This window comes from Elephantulus edwardii, unplaced genomic scaffold (assembly GCF_000299155.1).
Source record: "Elephantulus edwardii isolate Elephantulus edwardi_28Jun2011 unplaced genomic scaffold, EleEdw1.0 scaffold00039, whole genome shotgun sequence".
In the NCBI taxonomy this organism is placed as follows: domain Eukaryota; kingdom Metazoa; phylum Chordata; class Mammalia; order Macroscelidea; family Macroscelididae; genus Elephantulus; species Elephantulus edwardii.
Window position 1 is genome coordinate 20,574,653 of NW_006399789.1, and position 27,026 is coordinate 20,601,678.

Below are 27,026 nucleotides of genomic sequence, written 5' to 3' on the forward strand. Positions count from 1 at the left end.
GAAGACATTCAGATGGCCAACAAGCACATGAAGAAATGTTCAAAATCCCTAGCTCTGAGAGAGATGCAAATCAAGACAACTATGAGATATCCTCTCACCCCAGTAAGTCTAGCAAAATTTAACAGAACAGCAGGCAACAAATGCTGGCGAGGTTGTGGAGAGACTGAAACCCTTATTCACAGTTGGTGGGAGTGTAAAATGGTGCAACCACTGTGGAAAGCAGTGTGGCGCTTTCTCAAAAAGTTGAAAATAGGAAGTTAATATTTTACAGTAGAGGTCCTACCAGGATAAAATTCCTCAGTCAGGAGAGTTCCCTAGTTGTGTTTGCAGGCCCTTTGATATTTAACCTCACAGGTTAGGCCATTTAAACAAAAATTCCCTTTGTATTGCTAGTTATGATGTTTCCATTAAACCTCCAGCAAGCTCAGGGGAAGACCCCTGACTCTCTTAGGCGGCAGTCCCAATTCAGCCCAACTCCATGCTGGTCTCTGGTGCTCCAGTGTGGCTCCTGCTGATATCATTTATGTCTCCGTCTGGCACAGTAATCCCTGGCCCCGAAGGATGTGTGCATTCTCTCCTTCTTTACTGCTTTCCAATTTCCGTTGATGGTCCTGCTGAAATTAAAATAAATGGGTTGGCAGAATTGGCCAATCTCCTCATCGGTAGAAAAAACCTCCTATTTCTTTGTTCTTCCCAGTCATGTGGCAAAAGTCAAAGGCAGTGCCCTCGCAAAGCCATTTTTAACAATATATCCATTACATCACATGTTCTTTCATTTTGCTATTGTGAATATTGTTGCATAAACTTAAGAGTGCATATTTCTATTTGTGTCACTGCTAATAGATTTCTAGGGTTTATGCTTAATGATGGCATTGCTGCTTCATCGACTAATTATATTTCTAGCTTTTAAAGAAAGTGACATTATTTTCTATAGTGTGTGAACCAATTTACATCCCTATTAGAGGGGTTGAATTCCAGTCTCCACATTATCTCACTAGTATTTGTTTCCTCTCCTAATGCCTTACCAATACTTTTTATACGGGTGAGATGGCAACTCTTTGTGGTTTTGATTTATGCTTGTGCAGTGGCTTTTTATGTGTGTTGGCTCTTTTAGGTAGATTGTCTGTTCATGTATTTTTCCTTTTTTTTGTTTTTTAAATTTGATTGTATTTTCACTATTGAGTTATTGAAGTTTTCTCTATACTTTTAAAGATTAGATTTAAGGATATCATTCCAGAAGATGTTTTCCCCTGCCTGTGAGATCTGATTTTTTCTCTTTCAATAAATTTTCGTGAACATATGCCTTTTCACTTTTAGGAGGTGATCTAGTTTATGTTATTGAATGAATAAATCATGGATTATTCATACATTTTTCTACCCAGAGATATTTTCATCTTTCCCAAACATAATTCCTGTAAACAATGCTGAAAAGGTCTTACACATATTTTCATGATCACATATGCATTCAGAATTTGAATGTACAAACCTAAACCTACAATTGCTGAGTTTATACACTTCAGCTTTATTAAATGTTATTTTTGAAATTTATTTAAATGTTTATTTCCATCTGGACTTTTAGTTTTGTGTTTTCTCATGTCAAAAAGTATGGAGAGTACATTCCATTGATTTATTGATCATTCACAGACAAGAATTCAGGTTGAAGATCATAAAGAATTTTCTCAGTTTTGATTTTTACCTGTGTTTTGTGGTATCTTTTACAATATAAAAATTTAAAAATTCAGATTGAATGTAAGAATTTGTGTTTGTGTTATTTCTAAGGGAAGCTAAAGCATTTTCTATGGCAGAATGGGCAAACAGAGGTTCAATAAGTTCTTTGCCGTTGCACCATTGACTGCGCTCTTAATTCAGATACACTGTGGGCTAGTTGCAATATTAAGGGAAGTGGTTATTTCCATAATGTCAGCCCTACATCTTTTGAAATATTCCAGTATTTACCTACATTCTTTCCTGATTGTATGACAATATTGTGGGGGGAATAGAAATCTAAATTTCTCCCTAATTTAACAGCACAAATAAATTTTCAGAGATCTTGATTGTTAAGGCTGAGAACCTGTTTCTAAAGACCTGTTTGTATTTGCAGAGGCGGAATGGAGAAGATATTCCAGTAGCCCAGACTAAGAACATCAATCACAGAAGATTTGCTGCCTCCTTTAGATTGCAAGAAGTGACAAAGACTGACCAGGATTTGTACCGTTGTGTAACACAGTCAGAACGAGGTTCTGGTGTATCCAATTTTGCTCAACTTATTGTGAGAGGTAATGTATAATTGTTTTCATTTCATAAAACCACATAGATTTGTGAGAACAAAGCCAACTCTGTAGATATAGAATAAATCTTGAATGGCAGTATTCTCTATTTCATTTTTTAAAAGTCATGTTTTTATGAATTTCTGATAATATCTTAAAGTAAAATTATGATTGTAGTTGTTATGTGCTGTTGGATCCGACTCAGGTTGATCCCACAGCGGGTTTTCAGAGGCTAAAAACTGCACAAAGCTTTTCTATCTTTCTCACATGAAATTTTTAATTTGCCTAAATGAAATACCTTATTCTCAGTCAAAATCTTCTACTTCTTAACTTTAGATTAATTATTCTTATAAAGGTACTGAACCTACTGTTTTTGTTCTTTGAAGAATCAGCTATGAGACTATGCTCAAAGTTCTTTTGTCCTTATTGACCTAAAAATTTTAACAGTATCAAAGCCCCAATCAGTCTTATAATGTTAGAAGTGTTAAGTCTTCCTTCAGATTCTGAGGACATTTGGGTAATGGACAGGACTTTTTTAATGCATATTTTTTGTATACAGATATATCCACCACCGGGCCAATGAGCAACACCATGATAGATGGAGAGGACATTGAGATAGTTAACAATTTCAGCTTGCTCAGCTCCACAATATACACTATTGTTCCTGCAGTCAGAAAATTAAAAAAAATTAATTTCATTGGAAAAATATGCTCTCAGGGACCTATCTAGACAGCTAAAGAGCAAGGATGTCAGTCTAGATACTAAGGTGTACCTGGTCAAGGCCATGATCTTTACAGTTACTTACTTTGTATTAGAGAGCTGGACACAGAGTAAGAAAGACAGAAGAAGGATCAATACCTTGGAGTTGTGGTGCTGGGGAAGAGAGTTGAATATTTGATGGATGGCCAAGGGAAGATACAAGTATATCCTGGAGAGGGTGAAACCTTAGCTGCCCCTTGGAGGCAAGGCTTTTCAAGCTCCATCTTATATAATTTGGGCATGTTGTCAGGAGACACCAGTCCTTGGAAAAAAACATCATGTTTGGAAGGGTGGAGAGACAATGTAGGAGAGGAAGACTCCAGATGAAATGGATTAACACAGTAGCTGGGGTTAGTGAGTGGAGCTAGTGAGACTGGCTCAGGGTAGGACAGAGTTCAGAGACATTCTGTGTAAAGTTTCTATGAGTTGTAGGTGACTTTATAGCACATAACATCAGCAACTATTGACATAATCCATAAGGTGTTATGCTGCTCACCAAAAGACTGGGTCTCTGGCAGTTCCAATCTAGTAGTTGTTCCAAGGGAGAAAAATTAGTAATCTCTTCTCATTATAATTTATAACTTTACAAACGTAATATGCAGTTGCTTTAACCCAGGCTCTCTTCACTGGTTGTGAATTTGATACTGTATGTCACTAAACATTGAGGTATGTTAAACACACCACGTAGAAAGAGAATGTAAAAGTATCATCAAGGCCAAACTATGTACAGTGAAGAAAAATGAAAAACATAACAACAACTGATATTTTTATTAAAGTGTATTTGAAAGGCATTTTTAATAAAGTGACAATTGAATTGCTACTTTAAAAATTATAGATAACTGCCTTCCATGTGAAAATTTAATGGAAAACAGTAAGAAGTATCTAACATCAGATAATAAACTCAAATAGGCAAAAATAGTAAATTATAGAAATATTTATAAGCAGTAATTTGGATGACTCTAACAAAACTATAAAATTCAAGTTTTGTGTGTTCCTTCAGCATATTTTAGGTTATTATATATCTCATAGTTCCAAGTGATACTTGTGTGCTGTTTTATTCAGAAAGCAATATGGAGGAATACATTTTCTTGTTTGTCCAGATGTTGTTCTTATGTGCCATCGAGTCGCTTGTGACTCATAGTGACCCTATGTACAACAGCCCTAAACTCTGCTCTGTCCTGTGCCAATCGCACTGTCTCCGACCACCAAATAAATATTCTTAGTGGAAAGAATACGGTAGGTTGAGATGTTATAGAAGGCCGTGATGAGTGAATCTTCTCTCTGATAAAATCTGGAGATTTAAAGACTGCTGCCTGGATGTGAGGTGGAAGTCCAAAAGTAAGAGTACAGGAAAGACTTGCTAACAGGCAGACAGCACATCATATGCCAAGGCCCAGAGGCTACATGGAGAATATTAGCTACATCTATATTCAAGTTAATATATTTCATAATGCTTGACATCTAATGTCTTTTACATACATTATTTCATCTTCAGATTTACTTGATTTTAATACTTTAACCTTTAATACTTTTACAGGGACGGAAATTGAAATTCAGACTATTTGATGACTTGCCCAGAGCAAGAAAAATCTAATAATTGTCTGAGCCAGAATTTAACCCCGTGTTTTTATCTCCTCGTGCATAGCTATGTCTTTTCAACTGCAGCTTTCTCACATATTAACATTATTAAATGAAATTATTAGCCTCTTGTATGCTTTTGCCTTGCTTAGCTTGATCTTCAGAATAAAGAAAAGAAAGCTTCTTTATAAATTGGATATGACTGTTTTTATTTTAACATCTCACGTGTCCCCAGAGTTGCCTTATGGCATGCACGCAAGTTCATGAAATTGTAACCAATTTATTGAACAATAAAAAAACCTTATAGCATTTGACTCCGTTGTTCAGGGAGAAAGAGTTATTATCACCTGTACATCCATTTTTGCATCTTGTTTTTGCTGATCTTCCTTCTAGCAACTCTCTACCAAACTTACTTTCCAAAGCCTGAAGGTGTCCTTGGCTTATCTTCTGCATGATTAATATGTGATAAATTAAGGAGAAAGTGGGTGTGCTATTGTCATCATGTTCTCTCTATCTTAAGGTAGTGTATTTGCATTCCCAATAAAGAGCAAATGAATGAGATGGGGTCATTTAATAATAGTTCAGCAAAGTTATTTTTAATACCTTATAGTTATGTATATACTTTGAGAAAGTAGTTTTGTGATGCGCTTATTTAATAGATTGTAGAAGGGCACAATCAAAAGCTTTTTCAGTACAAGATTTATATATATATATTTATGCTAATTGATTTCACAGGAGAATTTGTATTTCCTTTGTCATTTTGAGGTTTCCCTTAATTATGTGATTTCTGTGAGTGGATTTTTTTCTAAACCTGTTTTTGTTACTTGAAGACAACTCCACTGTCACTGTTCTGGGAGTGTTACTTATGCAATAAATAATTACTTCAATGAAATCTGTTAAGTGAACAACCTTAACTTTCCTAGGAACTTTTAACTAGTTTTTCCTTTAAAGATAATACTGACACATGTATTTTGTTTTATATTTTTCTTTTTTATGGTAATTATTAGGGTAAAATATTGTAATGATTTAAATGTGTTGTCTAGAGGCTGCTAGCATTTTAGACGTGGTTGGTAGACCTGGCTGTTTTGTGTTTTCCTTCAGCATATTTTAGGTTATCATGTATCATAGTTACAAGGGATACTTGTGTGCTGTTTAATTCACAAACCAGTATAGAGGGATAAATTTTCTTGTTTGTCTAGATAACCACCAAATACATATTCTTAACTGAATGCATACCTTAGGGAGTCAGCCGTCCCAGTGTGGAAACAGTGTTGAGAATTAACTATGGTGACAGGTCTTATCTCTTATTGGCACTTTTAAAACTGACATCCTGTTACATGTATACGAAAGATGGTAATTTTAAAGGAAATTTTTGGGCCAGTGATATGAATAGTCTTTAATAAGAGCTGGCATGGTATTGCCTGTTGTCAAAGATGACCCAAGGGTAAGAGTTTATTAGTGCATTTTCTGCTAAACTGAAAGTGACAGGGCACGTTTAAGGCTTTTTGTTGGTGTTGCTGTTTTTTACAAATGAACATTTCACTGCAGAATTCTCATGCTGAAGAGTATTGATCTATTTATTTCCACAGCCAGGGAAACGGGAAAAAAAGTAGGGTGAAATACAATTTACTTTGTCATGACTTTAATATTGCTTCCAGATCATTTTGAGTAATGATAATGTCTTCAGCTTCTGGAAGCCAATCTTTGTTGACAAAGAAGTTTTTCCAGAGATTAGATGAAGAGTAGACAGTTTTGCTCACTGTTTCTGAAAAACCAAGGTGTAAAAAATGTGAAATTCAGGTTGAAAGGGTGTTTACAGGCTTCAAACAGAAAGCACCGACACTGTGGTAAGTGAGGTCATAGATTTTTCTGTTCATTCTCTGCCTTGCTTACCATCCCCTCATCCTTCCTTTCTACTTGACTGATTTAAAGACCCATTTACATTTCTGGCTAAAGTAACCTACAAAAACCTTCTGTATATTTCTGTTTGCCTTAACTGACAGATGCTAATCTAGTTATTAGCCATTTTATATCAATTATTTACATTTCTATATAGCCAGTTACATTGTAAGTTGAAAGGCAGTTTAGTGGTATAGTTGTTAGAGTTTGTCTGGCAGCCCAAATGTTTACAGTTATAACCACTGACCTCTTCATGCAAGGATGAATGAGGTGACAATCAGCTTGTGTAAAAGATATAATCTTAGAAACCCTATAGCATAATTCCTTTAATATGGCTATGGGTTACAATGGACTCAATGGTAGTGGGATTTAAATGAAAGGAAAATATTTTGTCTGCTTTTGTTCTTACTTTTTTACATTTTAGTGTTATCATTATGCCCTTATAAAAATATCCTGCATATGTAAATCCTTCAGTTAATATTTTATCTACTCCTGAGGAGCAGCAGGGACATCTAACTATAAATGAGGTTGACATCAACACCATGGACCCACTCATGACTTGCATGGTACAGTGCATTACATGTTGCATTAGTGACCTTAAGGTCAGCAGTTAGAATCCATCAAGTGTTCGGCAGTAGAAAGATGGGCTGTCTCCTCACATCAATATTTACAATCCCTGGAACCTGATGGAGTGTCTCAATGAGTTGAAACCCACTTGACAGTGGTGAGTTTGATGTGGATTTAGTCAGAGTAACTAGATATGTAAAGCAATGATGTTAAAGATCACAAGGTGTATGCAATGCTGTTATTTTGCCTTGTAAGACAAAACCAAATAGCTTAAGACTAAGGAAACTGGGAAATATGTACATATACTTTCTTTTTTAGAATTAGTTCATCTGACCATGAACTGCCCTGATTTTGCTGAATGTTTTACCCTGCGGTTCAAGATACTGGTTTCTCTTCTAAGCCAGGCTCTCTCTGTCTTTGTAAGGTGCAATTTAGCTACATAATCCTATAATCAAATCCGGTTGAAAAATGAGAGGGTATGGCTTCTGACTATTCTAAAATGAGTACATGGCTGCATATTGGAGTTAGAATTTTGAGACCTTCTTTTGCATGGGGTTCTGGATCTTAAGCAATGTTATCCAATGAGTTATTAATTCTATTCAATTAAAATAGGAACCTCGAAGACATGTCTAGTGCGATTTTTTAAAAGATATATAGTTAAGATTATAAAAATGTGGGAGAGAAGCATTATCATTGTAGGTCGAATAACTGCAAAGAATGGAGTCTTCCATTATTTGGTGAATGGTGAGTTGTTAAAAGTGAAATAACTGAACCACTTGTGGAACAACAGTACTTCTTAGTACATATATGGAAAGGACAGAGGAGAAAAGTTACAGATGATTTGCACTGGAATGATTGCTCTTAATGGCTTATAAAATCCATCAGACACCACACACACACACACACACACTGAGATCAGGTGGGTGTGAAAGCATGACTTACAAATAGAAATATTTCTTGTAATGTTAGAACTTTGCTTCCAGAGATCAGGAAGGATTTGGCTGGGTTTGCGTTTGGGTCACCTTCTGTTGAAATATGCTGAATAGAGTCCCAGAAAAGAACCACTCACACACTCACTCATTGCCATCAAATGGGAACTGACAGGTAAGAATAGCTCAGGATTAATTCTGAAGCCTTGAGACTACCATTTAAGAAATGTGAAGGTAGAGGATTTAACAGAAGAGACTTAGAAAAGTTAGGGAGGTAGACATACCACTGTCTACATGTATTCTTTCTGAATTCTTCCTAAAAGCACCCGATGTCTCCTTTCAGATCAAAGTTCAATTTTTTTTTTTCTGGGGAGTCAGAATATACTTACTGCTGACTTTTCAGCAGATTTCCAAAGCTGTGAATCACATGGGAGAAGATTGCTCATTTTTCTTCCAGGGAGATTCAAGTCAGCAGAAATGTGCCACCTTTATGTTAAGAGTAAAATTATACATATAATAAAATTCATTCACTGTTGTACATTTTCTTCCTTTTCCCTAGTCCAATTCATCTCTTGTTCCAGATTGTTGTCAATACGTGCATATGCCACCAAAAAAAATGCCTTTTCTCCGACACATTGTTGGGTGCTGTCAAGTCAGAACAGACTTACAGCTGACCCTCCAGCCTTTTTTTTCAGAGGCAGTGATGCACACAGGAGGAGATTACCCTTCCTTCTCCCTTAGAACAGCTTGTGGTTTTGAACTGCTTGCCTTTGGGATTGCAGTGCAGCTTCTTACCACTAGGTGATGTCTCAACTTTGAGTATATTAGTACATTCTTCACATTTCTTTTTCTGTCTTGTTACCAAGAGCCCTGGTGGGAGCGCCATAGTTAATCACTCAAGTGATTCAAGGTTCAAGATCTGAGGTTTGAACCTATCCAGTAGTTTGACAAGAGAAAAGACCTGAGAACAGCTCTCTTACAGAGTAGACTTTAGGACCCCTTATGAAGAGGTTCCATCTTGTCTTACGGATTTGCTGTAAGTCCACTTAGTGGCATTCAACAATAACATCTCCATCGAGCCTCTAATGTAGTTGAGTTCTAATTTGTCTTTGTTTATTATTGTATATACTTTGACTTTCACATAATGGCATATAGAACTTGGCAGAAAAATTACAAATGAGCTTGTTTAATGAAAGGCAAAGTAGTGAGCTACCCTGGACGCTATAGGAAATGAGGGATTAATGAAATATCCCTCCCTCTCACTTATGTGTAGAGTCAACTGTGCTGATACCAGTGGAAAACTCAAGAATTATGTGAAAATGATCATAGCAATTGTTCTTTATAGCATCCAGACTTCTTTCTCTCATTGCTTAACATGGTTAAAAAAGACTTTAAATTCAGCATGAAGTAGTATATCATGGTTTAAAAATACTCATCTTTTGACAAGTAAGAAAGTTTTATGTTTTTCTTTATCCACCAAATAGAGAGTTTCGATATTTCATTTTACTATTTTTTATTATTATTATTTTATAAGCAAAGGGTATTTGAATAGTAGAAGACATGGCATACTTTAATAATAATTTTGTTTGTTGGTGGTTATAGGTTAGGGAATTTCTAGTTTGAAACCTTTGACAATTGATTCTGTGCTAGGCAGTATTGATTTTTTTACTGTTTTTTTATAGCACAGCTGTCAAATTCATGAATTCATATAACGATCCTTTTTCTTAACAGTGACTTACTTGGAGATCCTTTTTTTTCCTTCTGTCAAGAAAAACTAGTCACTTTGACAGGAAATTTGGAGTTATCTGTGAGAGTAAAATACAAATATTTGAGTTTTTATGTTTTTTTTTTTAATCTGAAATATGATAAAAGTCCAAGAGCACGTAGATCACTCGTACTAATTTTCCCCAGCTCTTTCTCTGTGGCTGGAAAAGCACCTTGACTCAGTGGGCATTAGATATCTCAAATTTGGAGGGGAGTCCAAATCCCTTATATATTTTTTTTTTCAAATCCCTTATATTTTAAAACTTGCCTTTGCTACCCTTGAGTATGATGAAAGAAGCATTTGGAGTCTCCTCTCATTCATTATAGCTACTTGTCATTCAGGTGATTCAATATTCAAGATGTCTGGTACATTTCTAAATTCCAAATGAGCACAAGGATACTAGATGTCCTTATTCAGATAGTACATGGTGATACAACAGGTACTGTGTACCAATTTGAGTTGTTTACATCTGCAGTTAAGGAATATTTTAAAAGTTAAGAAGCTTTTAAAAGATGATAGTATTTTCATTTTTTTAAAAGCACTAGGGAAATGTTGGCTTTTAAAGTTGATATAAATGTTGTTTAGAGATTACTGTTATTACTGAAATTTTGTTTTGTGCACCATTATTCCAAATATCTATTCCTGTTCATTTTCTGTGCTCCCAAATTTTCTTAGAACTGCTTTACAAAAATGGTAGAGCATGACATTTACTTTTTTGTCTTAATGACTATCTTAATTTTATTTCTCTTCCTCATAGTTTGTTTTAAACATAAAATTCAATCAGAGCTCTTTCCCTAGCTTTTTCTGAAAATGTTTCTATAGGTAATGCACGTAATGTAACATAGAATGACGTTTAGGAGTCCTGGTGTTGTCACTGTTCTTGGATGATTCTTAAAGAAATTTGTTTTTATAGAGCTTTTTTTTTTAATTAAAAAATTATAATCATTTGCATAACATAGAATTTCTTCTGCATTCCAGAAAATTAGATTCCAGACCACTGATTTTAAGTGTGTGTGTTCCTTCTCAGTCTCTCAATTCTTTTCTCTTGGAGGATGCAAATAAATGTGATTGGTCTCCAATTCTCCAGAAAAGACTCTTACTTCAAAGGCTATTTATATTCTAAACTCTACTCACCATTTTACTTTACCTTACCTCAAATCAAATACAAAGCCGAACAGTCAATGTGAAAGAAAATTTTCAATCTCTTTGCAACTTCACTGGAAACCAGCTAACAGATTTAACTGATTAACATGGCAGTAGGCGTCAAGAAATACCATAGGAAAAAACAGATGTGGAATCAGCCCTCAAGCCATTTATAATGTAATTAATTCTTCAGGAAAATGTGGAATTATTGACTCTCTTAACAAGAGTCTTAGAGTTCGGTCATATTTTTCATTTTATAAATTCTACAAATAATCCTCCAATAATTGGAAAATCCTCCATCAAATGTGTTATTCTGTGAAATTCTCTTCTTCAGCACTGATTTGTTGTATAGTATTATCTGTGAGACGGCTATATAATGCTAAGTGAATAGACGTTCCATAAGGGGAGCAGCAGACTCAACAATCCCAAGGACACACAGTTAGAATTGACTATATAATCTTCAGAAGAAGAATGGACAGTCTTCTCCTTTGAGATTTGCTTACTGACTCTGAAAACCTACTGGAGGGTCAGCAAAGAGTTGGTTCTGACTCTATGGCAAACAACAAGAAGTGGTACAGTGGTAAAGAGGTGATTGTCTAAGTTAATTCAGTTCATTGCTGTAAAGTTGTACCTGAGTCAGCCATAGCTGACTCTCCAGTGAATTTTCAGAGGCTACTAAATTACTTGGAAGGAGATTACCCATCTTTGTTTTATGAAGTTGTTGATGGGTTTGAACCACATCCCTAATAAAGCAGCACAACCCTCTACCACGAGTTCTCCAGTGCTCCCTATTTCAGTCATCTAGTGCTGCTTCCCCAGAAACGCCACAAGGAGATGGCTTTAGCAAACAAAAGTTTCTTTCCTTTCTGTTTAGCATTGATAATTTTTCCCAGCATTGATAGAAGACTTTTTCTGTCTGACGGCTGTGTTAGAAGGTCCTTGTCTCTTTGCTTTTGTTCCTGAGGGCTCTTCATATGGCTTGGTGTGTGCTTCTCTTTTCCTTCCTCTGTTTAAGACTCTCTGATGTCTTAGACCATAGGGAGGTGCTCTGTTACCCAAATGGCCATTCCACTTTGGCAGTTTGGGTCCACCAGCTACTCCTTGTAAGAGTGAGACCGATTGCTTTCTTCATTTGTCCAACTTGTAGTCTGTCCTGTGAGTATCCTGTACTTAATTGTATCTTTACTCTCATCACTCTCATGCCACCATCTTCACATTTCTGTGGAAATATAGCTTGTTTACTGGTCTCTCTGCTTCAGCACTTGTGTCCTTCAAATCGATCTCCATGCAGTACAATGTGGCCATAGTTCATAGTCAGAACATGCTCTTTCTAGCTCTGATGACTTCCTGTTCATCAATCTCCCTTTATGATCCTTATGATATTGACTTCTTCCCATCTCCCCAATCCTTTTCTTCTAAAGTCATATTAGCAGTGCTGATTTTTCTTCACCTATTTGATCATGCAGCACTCTACCTTAAAACATTTGCTTATCCTGCCTGCAGCATTCCTACCAAATTTTCAAGATACAAATACATGCCTTTTATCCACCACGTCCACTGGATTAATGAAGTTCAGCAAACTTCTCTTTAGGTCTACACTTTGGGTACATATACTTTCATCTTAACCCCCAAAACAGCAGATATAGTCAAACATTTGTTACCAAGGAATCAAATGCCCTGTGGCTTGTCCAGTGCAGTGTGAACGCATGGACTGGTCTGTGGAGCAAAAGAGGGCAGTGTCTGTGCTGTCTTAGGGGACCAGAGGATGGTCTGGAGCAGGGGGTAACTGGATGTGGCCTTGACAGATTGGCAAGATTTGGATAGTTGATAATACGCAAAAGTCTTCTCAAATAGAGAAATGGTATTGATAAGGCATAGCCTTGTCAAATCAACCAAACACAGTGTTTTCACAGAAACAATTTGAAATGAGCCTTAAAAAAGGCTTTTTTTTTTTCAAAAAGGAGACATTTTAATAACATACTAAGAAATATAAATTTATTATGTCATTTGATTTGAAGTTCTTTAGATATCTTGGAATCAGTTGGTTGTCAGTTGTTTTTATCATGTGCCATCAAGTCGCCTGCAACTCATAGTGACACTATCTACAATATCTCTGAACCTTGCTCTATCCTGAGCCAATCTCATTGTCTACAACAGACCTTTCCCCCATTACCCCAGCTACTATGTCAGTCCATCTCATCAGGGTCTTTCTCTTCTGCTCTGGCGCCTTTCCATACATGATGTCCTTCTCCAAGGACTGGTCCTGCCTGGCCATGTTCCCAAAGATAGGTGAGAAAGAGTTTCCAAATCCTTCTCACATACTTCGAAACGTGACCAGGAGGGACCACTTTCAAAAGATGATGAGGCATATTGGAGGGAAAAGAGGTAAAAAAGAAGCACAAATGTGAGACATTTTCCTTTTACCTGACTAAAGAGAAAGATGTTAGAGGAGACTTTTAGGTCTTTCAACTGGGTTAGCTGGAGAAATATAGATAATGGAAAAAAAGTTTGGAAGTTGTTGTTGTTATGTGCTGTCGAGTCGTTTGTGACTCATAGAGACCCTATGTACAACAACCTTAAACCCTGCTCTATCCTGTGTCAGTCGTACTGCCTCTGACACACCCATCCCGATTATCCCAGTCTCTGAATCAATCCTCCTCATAGAGGGTCTTCCCCTCCTGAGCTGTCCCTCCACCCTCCCAAGCATGATGTCCCTCTCCAAGGACCTGTCCCTCCTTACAACATGTCCAAAGTATGTCAGACGAAGCCCCAGAATCCTTGCCTCCAAGGAGTAGCCCGATTTAACCCTCTCCAGGATGAATCTGTTTGTTTTCTTGGCAGTCCATGGTACATTCAATACTCTTCTCCAGCACCACAGCTCAAAGGCATCAATTCTCCTTCTATCCTCATCATTGTCCAATTCTCTGATGCATAACAAGTGATTGCAAAGACCATGGCCTGTATCAGATGCACCTTAGTCTCCAGAGACACACCATTGCTCTTGAGTACTTTAGAGAGGCCCCTAACAGCAGACTTTCCTATCGCAACACGTTTTTATTTCCTGGCTGCTGGTGCCAAGAGTGTTGACCATGGAGCCGAGCAAACGTAAGCTGTGAACAATCTCAATCTCTTTGCCATCCATCCTGATGCTGCCAGTTGGTCCAGTGGTGAGAATCTTTGTCTTCTTGACATTGAGCCTCAGTCCATACTGAAGGCTGCAGTCCTTGACCCTCTGCAGCAAGTGCATGAGGTCTTCCTCCGTTTCAGCAAGCAGGGTTGTGTCATCTGCATAGAGCAGATTGTTAATAGATCTTCCACCAATCCTGATGCCACAATTCTCCTCATAGAGCCCAGCCTCTCGGATAATCTGCTCTGCATACAGGTTGAAAGGTATAAAGATAGGACACATCCCTGGCATACACACTTCGCAATTTTGAACCATGCAGTGTTACCCTGCTCTGTTCTGACGACTGCCTCTTGGTCCAAGTATAGGTTTCGCATTAGCACGATTAAATGTTCTGGGATTCCCATTCTTCTCAGAGTCAGCCACAGTTTGTTATGATCCATGCAAACACCTTTACATAATCAATGAAACACAGACATTCTCCTGGTATTCCCTGCTTTCAGCTTAGATCCATCTAACATCAGCTACAATATCTCTAGTACCACGACCCCTTCTAAACCCAGCCTGGACTTCCGGCAGTTCTCTGCTGATGTACTGTTCCAGTCGTTTTTGGATGATCTTCAGTAGAATCTTGCTTGCATGGGAAATCAATGATATTGTTCTGTAGTTTCCACACTCAGTTGGGTCACCCTTCTTTGGGGTGGGAACAAATATAGATCTCTTCCAGTCAGTTGGCCAAGTGGTTGTTCTCCAGATTTCTTGGCACAACTTGGTGAGCACATACAGGGCAGCATCTGTTAGCTGAAATACGTCAATTAGTGTACCATCTATTCCTGGGGCCTTATTTTTTGCTATTTCCTTCAAAGGAGCTTGAACTTCTTCCTTCATCACCATAGACTCTTGCTCAAATGTTGTTTCATTAAATTCTTCTATATCTGCCAATTCCTTTCGATCCAATGACTTAGTATATTCCTTCTAACTTATTTTAATACTTCCTGGATCATTTAATATTCTTCCTAAAGCATCCTTGATTATAGCAACTCAAGGTATGAATTTGTTCTCCAGTTCCTTGAGCTTAAGAAATCCAGAACGAATTTGGCCCTTTTGATTTTCCAACTCTAGCTCCTCGCACATTTCATTGTAATATTTTGCTTTGTCATCCCATGCTGCCTTTTGGAATCTTCTGTCCAGCTCTTTAGTATCTTGAATTCCTCCTTGTGCTTTGGCTTCTCTACGCTCCAGTGCAATCTTCAGAGTTTCTCTTGACATCCATTTTGGTCTTTTCTTCCTCTTCTGTCTTTGTAATGACCATTTCCACTCTTCCTGGATGATACATTTGACATCCTCCCACAACTTAGACTTGTAAATAATTTATTGGAAAACATAGTTATAATTTTTATCTTTGGGATTAGAATGCTAGAGAAATCCCTAAATTTTAAACCTTTGGGCCTGTAAGCAACAAATGCTGGCAAGGTTGTGGAGAAACTGGAACCCTTATTTACTGCTCGTGGAAGGGTGGAATGGTGCAACTACTGTGGAAGGCGGTATGACACTTTCTCAAAAAGTTGCAAAGAGAGATACCATTTGACCCAGCAATTCCACTAATGGGAATATATCCCAAAGAGACCATAACTGACATCCAAGCAGATATATGCACACCCATGTTTATCATGGCTTTGTTCACAATAGCAAGGAGTTGGAAATAACCTAAGTGTCCATCAACAAACGAATGGATAGAGAAGCTGTGGTATATTTACACAACAGAATACTACGCTGCATTGAAAAATAAGGAACTCATGCAATATTATTCAAAATGGGTGAGCCTGGAGGACATTATGTTGAGTGAAGTATCTTAGTCATGAAAGGACAAAGACTGCATGGTGGCACTGTTGTAAAACAGGACTGACCTTGGGGTTGGGGGGAGAATGAGAAAGATGGGGTCAATAATGTATACTGCATTGAAACAGATGAGGGAGAAAACTGTTTAAAAGGAGGTATGTGATTAGGTATTTTTGTCATAACTGGACTCCAGAGCAAAGGCTGCATAGTGCAGTGGACCTGGGGGAAAGAATTGTAAAGCAATGAAAGAATTTTTCTTGTACTTTTCCAATGTAGTCTACTAGTGGGGAGGGTTGGAAGGGGAGAAAAGTGCAACAATGAATGAATGGAAATTCAAAGTCTCTGTAAATTTTCATTGAAATTAATAATACATTTTTAAAAAAGATAAAATTAATCACCTTTGAGAAAAAACAACCCTTTGGTCCTGGGTAAAAAGTTTGCAACAATTACGTTGTTGTTGTTGATTGTCTTTGAGTTGAGCATTCATAGCGACCCTATGAACAAAGGCATGAAGCCCCTCTACAACTATCGACATTTAGCAAAGTTCATAGTTTCCAGAGGCATGTTATTTAGGAAGCGGATGCCAATCCTAAAATGTTTACAATAATTATTGAGTAATAAATATAGATTCATCATTAATTTAATGAAACAATAAGTTCCTAGTGCATAGAAATTCTTTGCTTCTATTCCTTAGCTTATAGCCAGTGCCATTAAGATGTTAAAGGATCAAATGAAATGAATATAGATATTTCTTTAAATGGAAAATTTAGAAAGAGAACCCATGGCATGATTAAACAAAACCTATTTTCACTTTTGTATCTTTTTTTTTTATTATATACTAAACCCAATGGAATACGTATTTTTTCTACTATTGCTTCATGAAGATTTCTGACTTGGTCAAAAATATTTTCTCTGTTTTTTGTGAAAACTTTTCACTTCATAGACATAAAGAGTTCTCTTGACTTTCCTCAGCCCTTCAAAGTTTGATTGGTCTTAATGAAATGCACCTAGTCTCCTCTTTTAATACCAGTGTTTTGAAGGATGTGGAGGAGTAGATTTTCTTGCTACAAAGCTTAGTCAGAAACATGTGTTTCTCAAACAATGTCATTCATTGCAGTGGATGGTGTATAAATATTTACATAAGGGTAGATAAAGAGCTTCTACCTGCTATAATTTTCCTAAATATACCCTCCTGCTAAGTTAGGCATTTGTGTGTTGTGCAAGATTGTTAAAAAGTAGTTACAATGACCACACTGGCTGATGCATGACAATGATGAGGAGCACAGTATTTGAAATTCAACATGGATGGTTGAAAATGCAAGATGTCAGAGAAGCCATATATTAAAGAGAATTTGAATTGGAAACTGAATTCCAATCTGCCACTGGGAACATTTTGATCATTTTGATTTATTAAACTTTTATAAAAGCATTCAGATGAAGCTGAATTAAAACCCTTTGGTCTTGGATAGTTTATGGTACACAAACCACATTGTGTTGCTGGTACATTTTTTTTAAGATTCTCTTAGCAATCAGGGAAGAGAAGAAAAATTGGGTGGCTGAAGGACTTACTTTAAAGGCAGTTTTCACTTTGATTCTGGCGTCTAGCTTTAAATCCCTCCCTTCCATTTGCATTGTGTCAAGAATGAACACAGTGTTTTTCAATTTGAGCATACAAAGTACATTGAAGTTCTTATTTTATTTTAATGTTACAAACGCAGTAAGCACACTGGCTAAAAATTTTTAGATTAAAATAATGCATGTTTGTCTGTATGTTTTACATTGTTCTTTTTCTCGGGGGTGGGGTGCCTACTCACTCTATAGCAGCTGTGTTTAAGTTTTTTTTCTTTCTGGGGTTTATGAATGTATATTCAAAGGATAGACTTAATAATGCAATGCTGAAAACTAACCTAAAACAGAAATAACAGAGAATTGAGGACATTTTCCTAATACTATTGGATTCTGTAAGTCTAATCTCTTCAAAATTCTCCTCTGCATCAGCAGCCATGGGTAGTCTTGTCTCAAGAGTGTTTCTTTGATAAAGACAAATCAATTACTATTAGAGAGGCAGTGTAGGTTAAAGGCATTACAGGTTCACACTCAGCTTTGCAGCTGTAGTGGGTACTTAGCTGTGAATCAGGGACGATGCAAAAAGATGGATGAGACAGAGTTCAAGGAGCAGTAATGTGAGGGTCCAGCACTATCATTCCAAGCTGTCTCAGTTGCAGTGATGGATGATGTGGTGAAGAGAAGTAATAATACCAGATGATGAAAGATGCATCTTAGCATCTTGTGCCATGGCACACCGTCTACCTGTTCGATTTGTGGGGCATAATGATGCCTGATTTGCAACCAAACGGATATACTGCATTTAGCAACCCAGATTTTTGGCAGCTGTGAAGGAAGCAGGTAGCATATCAAACACTCCTGCACATTGTAAATTTAATTACCTCATATTTATGCATAGTCGTTGTTGACAGGCTCTTGTAAGCTATGCTAATCTAGTAGGTAATTTGTTACCTCCAGAAATCACTTTCCATGTGTCTTTTGATCATTATCATGAAACATGATAAATGATCTAGACCATGAGGAATAAATGAAAATGAAATGGATAATTGGATTCTATGTCTAAATTGTGGCTGGGATAGTTGCAGCAATTATAATGGAATTTATCTCATAAAAAATGTGTTTGGCAATATATCAGTAAGTTTAATCATCTTGGGGTTATAGTTCTTTACAAAGTGACTATAAAGATGGTTATAAAAGTTTATAAAAAATTATATTTTTTAAATTTTCAACACTTCACTTTTACTGTTTGCTTTCTTTATATCACCTATACCATTAACATAACTTACAGGCTGATACAATTGATAACCACTTTATATTGAAAATTAAATGTTCAAATTTTAGAAATGACTGAACTATTTAGGGGAAATGAAAATTATATTTGAAATAGTTTGTATGTATATATACTAACATAAAGAACACATCTGGGACTCGGGCCCACCCTTCTGAGCTCTCCAGGCTCCCGAGCCGCTTCCGAGGCCGCTGGGCGGAGCCCCTTTCCCCGCCCGGTTGCCACCATCGCAGCCCTGCTCCCCCCTCACCCCCGACCCCCGTGTCCCTGATCCGGTTTCTGCGCCGCTCGGGGTTCCGAAGGCGAATAGGTAAACGGGACCAGAGTCTCGGTGCATTAACAGATCTCAGGCATGGAGAAATAATCCAGTGTGGACATTTGGAGACCTTGGGAGACCAACTTCTACATCCGTGCAATCACAAATAAGGATTTCAATTCCTCAGACTGGCTGTGTGGACCAAATATCATTTATCTGTCACTAGACTGCTTAGCAAATGACCCTGCTTCTGTTCTTACTCAGAATCCCTCTGAGTGGCTTCTTGGGCTAAGAGAGGATATTCACTTAGACTTCTAGGAGCTGGAACAAAGAAATGGTGCCATTGAGTTGAAAATGACTCACAGGGACCCTGTGAACAAGATCTGAGCCCCATCCTATCTTGGAATCTTCACACTCCCTGACACACTAAAGCCCATTGTGGAAGTCATCGTGTTAGTCCACCTGGTTAAGAGTCTTCCTCTCCTTTGCCAACCCTCCACCCTTTGCAGCATCAATACTGAACCAGCCTTGTATTACTGGATGAAATACCATTTTTTGTCATGGAATCAGTGCTTGCTGAAGATGTGACCATGGACTTTACCCAAGAAGAGTGGGCTTTGCAGGACCCTGCACAGAGGAAACTCTACGGAGATGTGATGATGGAAACCTTCATAAACCTGGCCTCAGTTGTTTCTGGAAAACTTAATAATGGAGAAAATATGTCCAGTGATCATATAATTGTCCAATTACTGAAGAATAACAATTGGGCTTCCATATTAGGAGAAAGCTGTGAGTTGCATGTCATTGAATTTCAGCATAAAAACCAAGGGATACAAGTCAGCATGTTTTCTACTTTTAAAAGATGACATGTAGTAGAAAACGCCCATTAAAGTGACAAAGACAGTGTGGGAAAACCTTCAGCCTGATCTTACTATACTCAAAAGAAGTCCAACTGAAGTGAATCCTTCTGGATGCCTTGAGTGCGGAAAGTACCTCATTGACCAGCCCTCAACTAAACAAACCACGTCTCCTGGTGGTTGTAATACCTGTCAAGAATGTGGAAAAACTTGTACTTGCACTTCTTACCTCGGCTCTCATATGAGAACTGATAATGAAAGGAAACCATGTAAATGTAAGGTCTGTTGGAAAGGCTTCATTTGTATTTCGACCCTGAAGAACTATGTGACCAGAGTTCCTGAAGAGAAACCTGATGAATGTCATGAATGTGAGGAAGATTTCTGTAGTTTCTCTTACCTTAGGACAGACGTTAGCAGTTCTGAGTGCGAATGCAAACAGAGTGTGCAAACTTGTACTCACCCCTCATTCCTCGATTTGTCAAAAAAACCTTCCTAGTGAAAATACGCCTTATGTATCTGAAAAAAAAAAAAAGAACACATTTATGTTCCTTGAAGATGAAGGAAGTTTTCTCAGTGAATGTATGTGATTTTTTGGGTTTTTTTTATTCATATGAGACACTCTCGGAGGGATAGCCATAAAGTAAATTAAACTCAAACAAAACTCAAACTCACTGCTACCCAGTCAGTCACCACTCAAAGTAACCCTGCAATGGGTTTTCCACCTACCCACAGGGAACTTCCCATCTCTCTCCTCTCTAGAAGCTCCTGGATTCGAACTGGTATCGATGCAACCTCTTCAGTAGGCACTCGACATCATATGCGTTAGTTGTTTTGTTTTGTTTTGTTTTTGTTTATTTGTTTTGTTTTGTTTTTTTTAGATTTTCTACTAGTTTATTCACAAAATTTGAATATGTATGTTTTCAGGAACAAATTCTTTAAATTTTCCTCATTCCCCACCCAACAAATTGTACAACCCTATGATTAACCCCCTCCCCACCCCCCCCATATGTATTAGTTTTAAATATCATTAGGCTTTAAACCTTTGAGCTTTAAGCCTTTTGGGTAATCTAGCCAGTGGGGAGTTGTGCTGTCAACTCAGGTAGTTCAAATTTAAAACCTTCCCTGCTGGAGAAAGATGAGCAGTTTCCTCCCAGCTATGATTTATATATGCCAGAAAAACAGCTATGAGTCAGTTCTGACTTGATAGCAATGAGTTAAAATCTTTCACTGTTGCATCTCTGTAATTCACTTTAACAAATTATTTAAGTATGTTATTGACGAATTCCTTTAGTTTATTCTTTAACATGGTTTACATTTTTGAGCCGTTATCATTGTGCTTCTGGCAAATGGAGTCAACTATGATACATAATCTTTAAGATTTTATAATGCAACATGTAGTCATGCCTATAACTAGTCTTTAAATTATAACATATTCTAATTTCTTCCTTGAATCTTATATTAGAAGCTATTCTCCTCCTCTAGCTCCTTTTAATGAGTCCAAGAAGCCAATAAAGCTTTTGTCTATGCTTATTTTTTATTTCCAAATTAAAGAAAATAGTCTGGATTTTGTTAATAACAAGCATATGAACATTAAAGTGATTTCAAAATGAGCCATTTCTTTGAATGAAATATTTTAATTAGCAGTGCATATCCTCAGGGACTTTTCCCCCTTAAATTTTTATGCTTCTAATTTCTTCAATTTCTGTGTTCATTGATAATTAAGGTAGCTGAGATTCAGCTGGTAAATTTATTTTATTAACTGATTGATGCTGATATACAGGGGGTGATGAATGTGGTCAAGCCAATTAATCCTTCTGTTACATGTATAATTCATAAAAATACTATATGTATTACAGGTAGTAAATATAGGAGAAAGAAAGGCAGTATCCTCCGATGTGATTTACAACCTCAGAAAACCAAATAGAGGGTCACCTATGTGTCAGTACCAACTTGACATTATGTAAGTGGAATATCAACATGTTGTTAGGTGTCACCGAGTCAAGTATGAACCATAGTGAACATATGAACAACAGATCTCAACCCTATCGTATTCTGTGCCAACATCATCATCTCTGACATACTTGAGCCCATTGAGTCAGTTACTGTGTCAGTCCCTCTAAACTAGGGTCATTCTGTCAACCCTCTACATTTTCAAACGTGATTTCCCTTTCCAACGAATAGCCTCTCCTAGCAACATGCCCAAAGTTTGTGAGATGAAGCTTTGCACCCTCTCCAAGACATAGTTGTTGGTTCTTTTGGCAGCCAATGGGATATTCAGTACTCTTGTCCAGCACCACTGCTTAAAGGTATCAATTCTTCTTCTGTCATCCTTTTTCATTGTCCAACTCTCAGAAGTATAGCAAGTGATTTTAAAGACATGATCTGACACACAAATCTTAGTCCTCTAACTGATGACATTTCTACTTAGTTATTTGAAGCAGCCCCACACTTTCTCCGTGGAATAAACCTCCTGACTTCTGGTCCCAGGGGTGTTGATTGTGGAGCCAAGTAAGATGAAGTCTTTTCTCCATATACACTATGTTGCCTATTAGTTTGAGGATGATAATTTTGTTTTCTTGACATAGAGATGCAATCCATATAGAAGACCGTTTCATCTTCAGCAAGCACTTTAAGTTCTCATAATGTAAGTTGTTGATATGTCAGTCTTCCTCCGATCCTGATGCCACATTCTCCTTCATAGTGTTCCTCTTCTCAAATAATTTGCTCAGCATTCAGACTAAAAAGGTATAGATAGAAGATACAACCATAGTGCATCCATACCATTTTAAAATTTTAAGCCATATGTTGTTCTCTAGCTCTGTTCATATAATAATCTCTTGGCCTAGGCTTAGATTTCACATGAACATGATTAAGTTTTCTGGCATTCCCATTCCTCTCAATGTTGGCTATGATTTCATATTCTCTACTTGCCTTTGCATGGTAAATAAAGCACAATTGAATATTCTTCTGTTATTATTCTTTGCTTTCGGCCAGGATCCATCTATTACAAACCACGGTATCTCTGGTGCTCTTGTTTCTTCTATATTCAGCTTCAACTTTTCCTAGTTCTGTGTTTGTGCAGGGTTCTAGCTATTTTTTAAATGATTGTCAACAGTATTTTGCTTCCCTGTGACATTAATAATACTGTTCTTTAATTTCCTCTTTCTGTTAGATCACCATTATTGAGAATGGGAACAAATATTGATGTCTTCTAATCAGTTGGCCTTTTAGAAAGCTGTCCTCCAAAGTTCTTGGCAATCTTGTGAGCACATCTAGGGCTGAATCGGTTCTTTGAAACATGTAGTTTGCTATGCCATTGATTGCTAAGGCTTTATTTTATTATATCAGCATTGTTATTGTTGTTAAGGGCCATTGAGTTGTAGGACACTCACAGTGACCCTATGAATGAAAGACCTGAACACTTTGTATAATTTTCATTGTTTCTCAAGGTTATTAGGGTTTCTGGAGGCAATATATTTTTGAAGCAGATGCCACTCCTGCTTCCAAGCTTGTTTTAATTGGGGACCTCCACTAAAAACTGTCCACCATGGGTAACCATTATCACATTTGACACATCAGTGTCATAGTATTCAGCATCACAGTAACCATGAAGTTACCTCTGTACAGTAAATGAAGAGATCAATGCAATATGACCTAGAAGAATGTTTGACCAAAAACAATTAAAACCAGGCCTGAGGGCCGTGGATTAAAGTCACCCACCTTTAGTTTGGTGGCATCCCTTTCTATCCACTAGGGCAACTGAGCTTTCTCTATGTCGTTGTTGTTGTTGTTGCTGTTAAGTGCCCTTGAGTCGTATGTGACTCATAGGGACCCTATGAACAAAAGACCTGAACACTTGTATAACTTTCATTTTTTCTCCAGGTTCATAGGGGTTCTGGAGGCAAGCTATTACGGAAGTGGATGCCACTCCTCCTTCCAAGTTTGTTTTTAATTGGGGAGCTCCACCAAACACTGTCCACTACTATATTGTGCAAAGCAGAATTTCCATTAAGAAAAATGCAATGATAACTGGTATAAGTGAACAGTTTAAACATACCTACATCCTCTGAAATCAGAAAGCTTATTCTTTTGAATTGCAAAATTTAATGACTAAGGAGCACCTGACTTAAGTCACAGTATTTTCAATTATACATGCTTCATATGCATGTGAATGAGGAAGACCAGAAAAGAATCAATGCCTTTGAATTGTGATATTGGCGAAGAGTATGGCATGGACCTTTTCTGAAAAGACTTTTTATTTAAAAGACCACATAGAATGCAAAAAGCCAATTTCATCTGAAAAGCAAGTGTAAGGCAAATTTGGAGAATGTTTCCTTGGGCACACTGTCAGGGGGTATTAGTCTTCGGAAGAAGAGGACACACCAGGAAAGGTAGAGAAATCAAGAGAGAGCAAGACCCTCAAAGATGGACTAATACAGAGGCTACCAGCAATGGGCCTGACAATGTCCGAGACCGTGACAGAGACCCTGAGGGCAGTGTAGGACGGGGTCACTGTGAGATCCAGAAAACTCGCAGGTACCTAACAATAAAGCAATGTGGGACTTCTGGTGTTCATTTTCTTCATGTATAAAACCAAGATCTTAAGAAAATATTGTAAGAATTCATTTGATATGCAAGCTCAAGAGAAAGTCTTCCATATATTTACTATTGGTATGTTGTTTTTTTCCTTAGAGCTTACCTAAGAATTTGTATTATTTCATAAAGTATGAAAGATATTAACTTTTCTTTCTTTCTGAAGAGTGTATAAACAATGAATGTCAACATAGCTAGCAATAAGCTCTCAATTATAGTGCATTTAAAATGTCTCAAATGCTATGATAGATTATTAAATTATTTCTATAGTGTCATGATAACAATAATTCTAAATTTTAGATGTAATTATCCTCATTTTTCCTCAGCAAACAACCTGATACTAATGAGTAAATTGAATCAGATCATAGATGTCTAAAATGCAGACCTCAGATAGGAACTATTAAGTCCATAGGTCATATTTTTTTTTCATTTTACCATATTAAACTAGACAGAAGAACTATATAGTGGCATTAAGTGGAATGCACTTTAACACAAAATTTAAATAAATGGTAACTAGAGACAGATTTGTGGTTTTACTCCATCAAATTTATAATTATAGCTATTATAAAGCTAAGATTGTATAAACTTTTGATTGATGTCATTGAGGAACTTCTTTTTTGGATTTTTACAAGGCATGATCATGTGAGAGATTGTGAAGGTAGGGCAAGGTTTTCATCTATTGGTCATAGGGTCACCTCAGAGACACGTAACAACAACAACAACATGTTTGTTTCATTGTTACCTGAGAAACAATGCACTCAGTTTTAGTCACTTGACTACTATTTTTGTTTGTGCCCTGAGCTAACTAGTTGCATACAGGCTATAACCTACCATTCTATGGCAGTACCTTTTAGTAATGAGGCTAAAGTATATGATTTTGTTTATCCCGGTGTTGGTGGGCATTTTTTATAATTATGACCACTATGTGCTTATCCTTCCAGGTTTAGATACACTAGGAGAAAATGTACATGCACCCATGCACACATGTCATGTACACACTCAGCTGTCCATGTTTATCCCTGTCTTGAACACTCCATGTGTCCTCTTTATTCATCACTGTTTAACATATGGAAATATTTTAAATGCTTCCAATAAAATTAAGAAATTCTATGGATTTCAGGATCTTTCTGATTGTAACATTAATAAATAATTTCATATTTTGTCTCCTTTTCTCTTTCTCAAGTTATAGCCCTTAGAAATCAGAGGCAAACTGTCACCCCTTCTTCTTATTTTAGTAGAATATTTAAAATTTTAGCAAACTTTTACCTAGCAAGGTGGGATTTCCCATGACCGAGTCATCTTTGGCCAGGTCAAATGGTGATCTGGGAGTCACTGGCTTATTCTTTCTTTTCCTTCTTTACAGATTCCCTCTATATGTTATTTTCAGCTTGGTGAATAAAAGGAGAAAAGTTTTAATGTATGCTGTGGAGGAACTTTTCTCCTCCACTTACTCTATTTTTATATTCAAGGTAGGGATGTGCTCTGAGTAACTTGGCACATTGAAAGTCAAATCATGATCCCAATTCCTTTTTTTCAAATGACTCACTCACAGAGGAGCTCCGTTTCTGTGTTTGCTACCTGACTGACAACCTAGATAGGTAGACTTAGGTGGGCTTACAGTTTTTCTGTGAATAACACATGTCAAAAAAGAGCAAACTCTAATGACCAAACCCTACTATGGTTACAAAATAGTAATAAAGAAAAAGAAAGTTTATGCCCTTATAATAGAGCAGTGCTTTGAGATTGGCATGTAATTTCAAGAATATTAGAAATATTTGAAAATTTTAGAAAATGTCTATGACCTGTAAACCTACCATCATAAAGCTAGTTCATGCTTATTGAAAGCCTCTGTATGTTTTCTGAGGCTGTAAATCTTACCGAAGAGCACCGTCTTTCTTTTAAGAAGTGACCAGTGGATGAGGTTCAATTCTACTAGATGCTGAGTGGGAGAAAAATGGGAAGTCTCTTCCTGTGAAATTTATGGTCTCTGAAAAACCACTGAAGGATCAGCTATGAATCAATTATGATATGACAGGCTTGAGTTAGTTAGTGGGCTAACCTCACACCTCATGTACTATATCATTAAGACTCCTTATTAGCTTATTCTGGTGGTTTCAAATAAGTAATCTTCAAGAATTTATAGCTATAAGCAGGGGAAAATTACTTAATAACATATAACATTATATATCAGATATTATATCTAACCTGTGAAAGTGTCTTTAAATTGAAGTACTTTTTCATGATTCACTAGACAGCCATCAAAATTTAAAAAAAACAAACACAAAACAACAAAACCAAACCTGTAATCATATAGTAAAGTCATAGAAATTGAAAATGCAGATAGTAGAAAAAAATCTAATAAGCAACTAAGATGTTAAAATTTCCCGTTCAGGTGCCCACACTTCTGCAGATAATATGCCTCCTTTTTTACAATTTCAAATATCCTCACATTTTAGAAATCTAAAAAGTTAGTAGAATGAAATATGTCCCCAAAATGTGATATGCCACTTCTCATGAATTATTTTGGAGTTTCAGTAGTAATTCTGCCTAGGCTAAACTTTGCTATGAGCTTTTCATTCTAACTCTCAGTTGTCAT

General features: G+C 36.9%; 1 protein-coding gene across 4 annotated transcripts in view; it reads left to right on the top strand.

Annotated features, from left to right (window-relative positions):
- PTPRK (protein tyrosine phosphatase, receptor type, K) overlaps window positions 1–27,026 on the top strand; it is an 801,885-nt gene that overhangs the window by 428,789 nt on the left and 346,070 nt on the right. For all 4 annotated transcript variants that reach the window (XM_006884996.1, XM_006884997.1, XM_006884995.1 and 1 more), the window contains exon 6: window positions 2,102–2,276. In XM_006884996.1, the coding sequence (XP_006885058.1) occupies window positions 2,102–2,276 (175 nt within the window). The remainder of the gene's footprint in view (window positions 1–2,101; window positions 2,277–27,026) is intronic.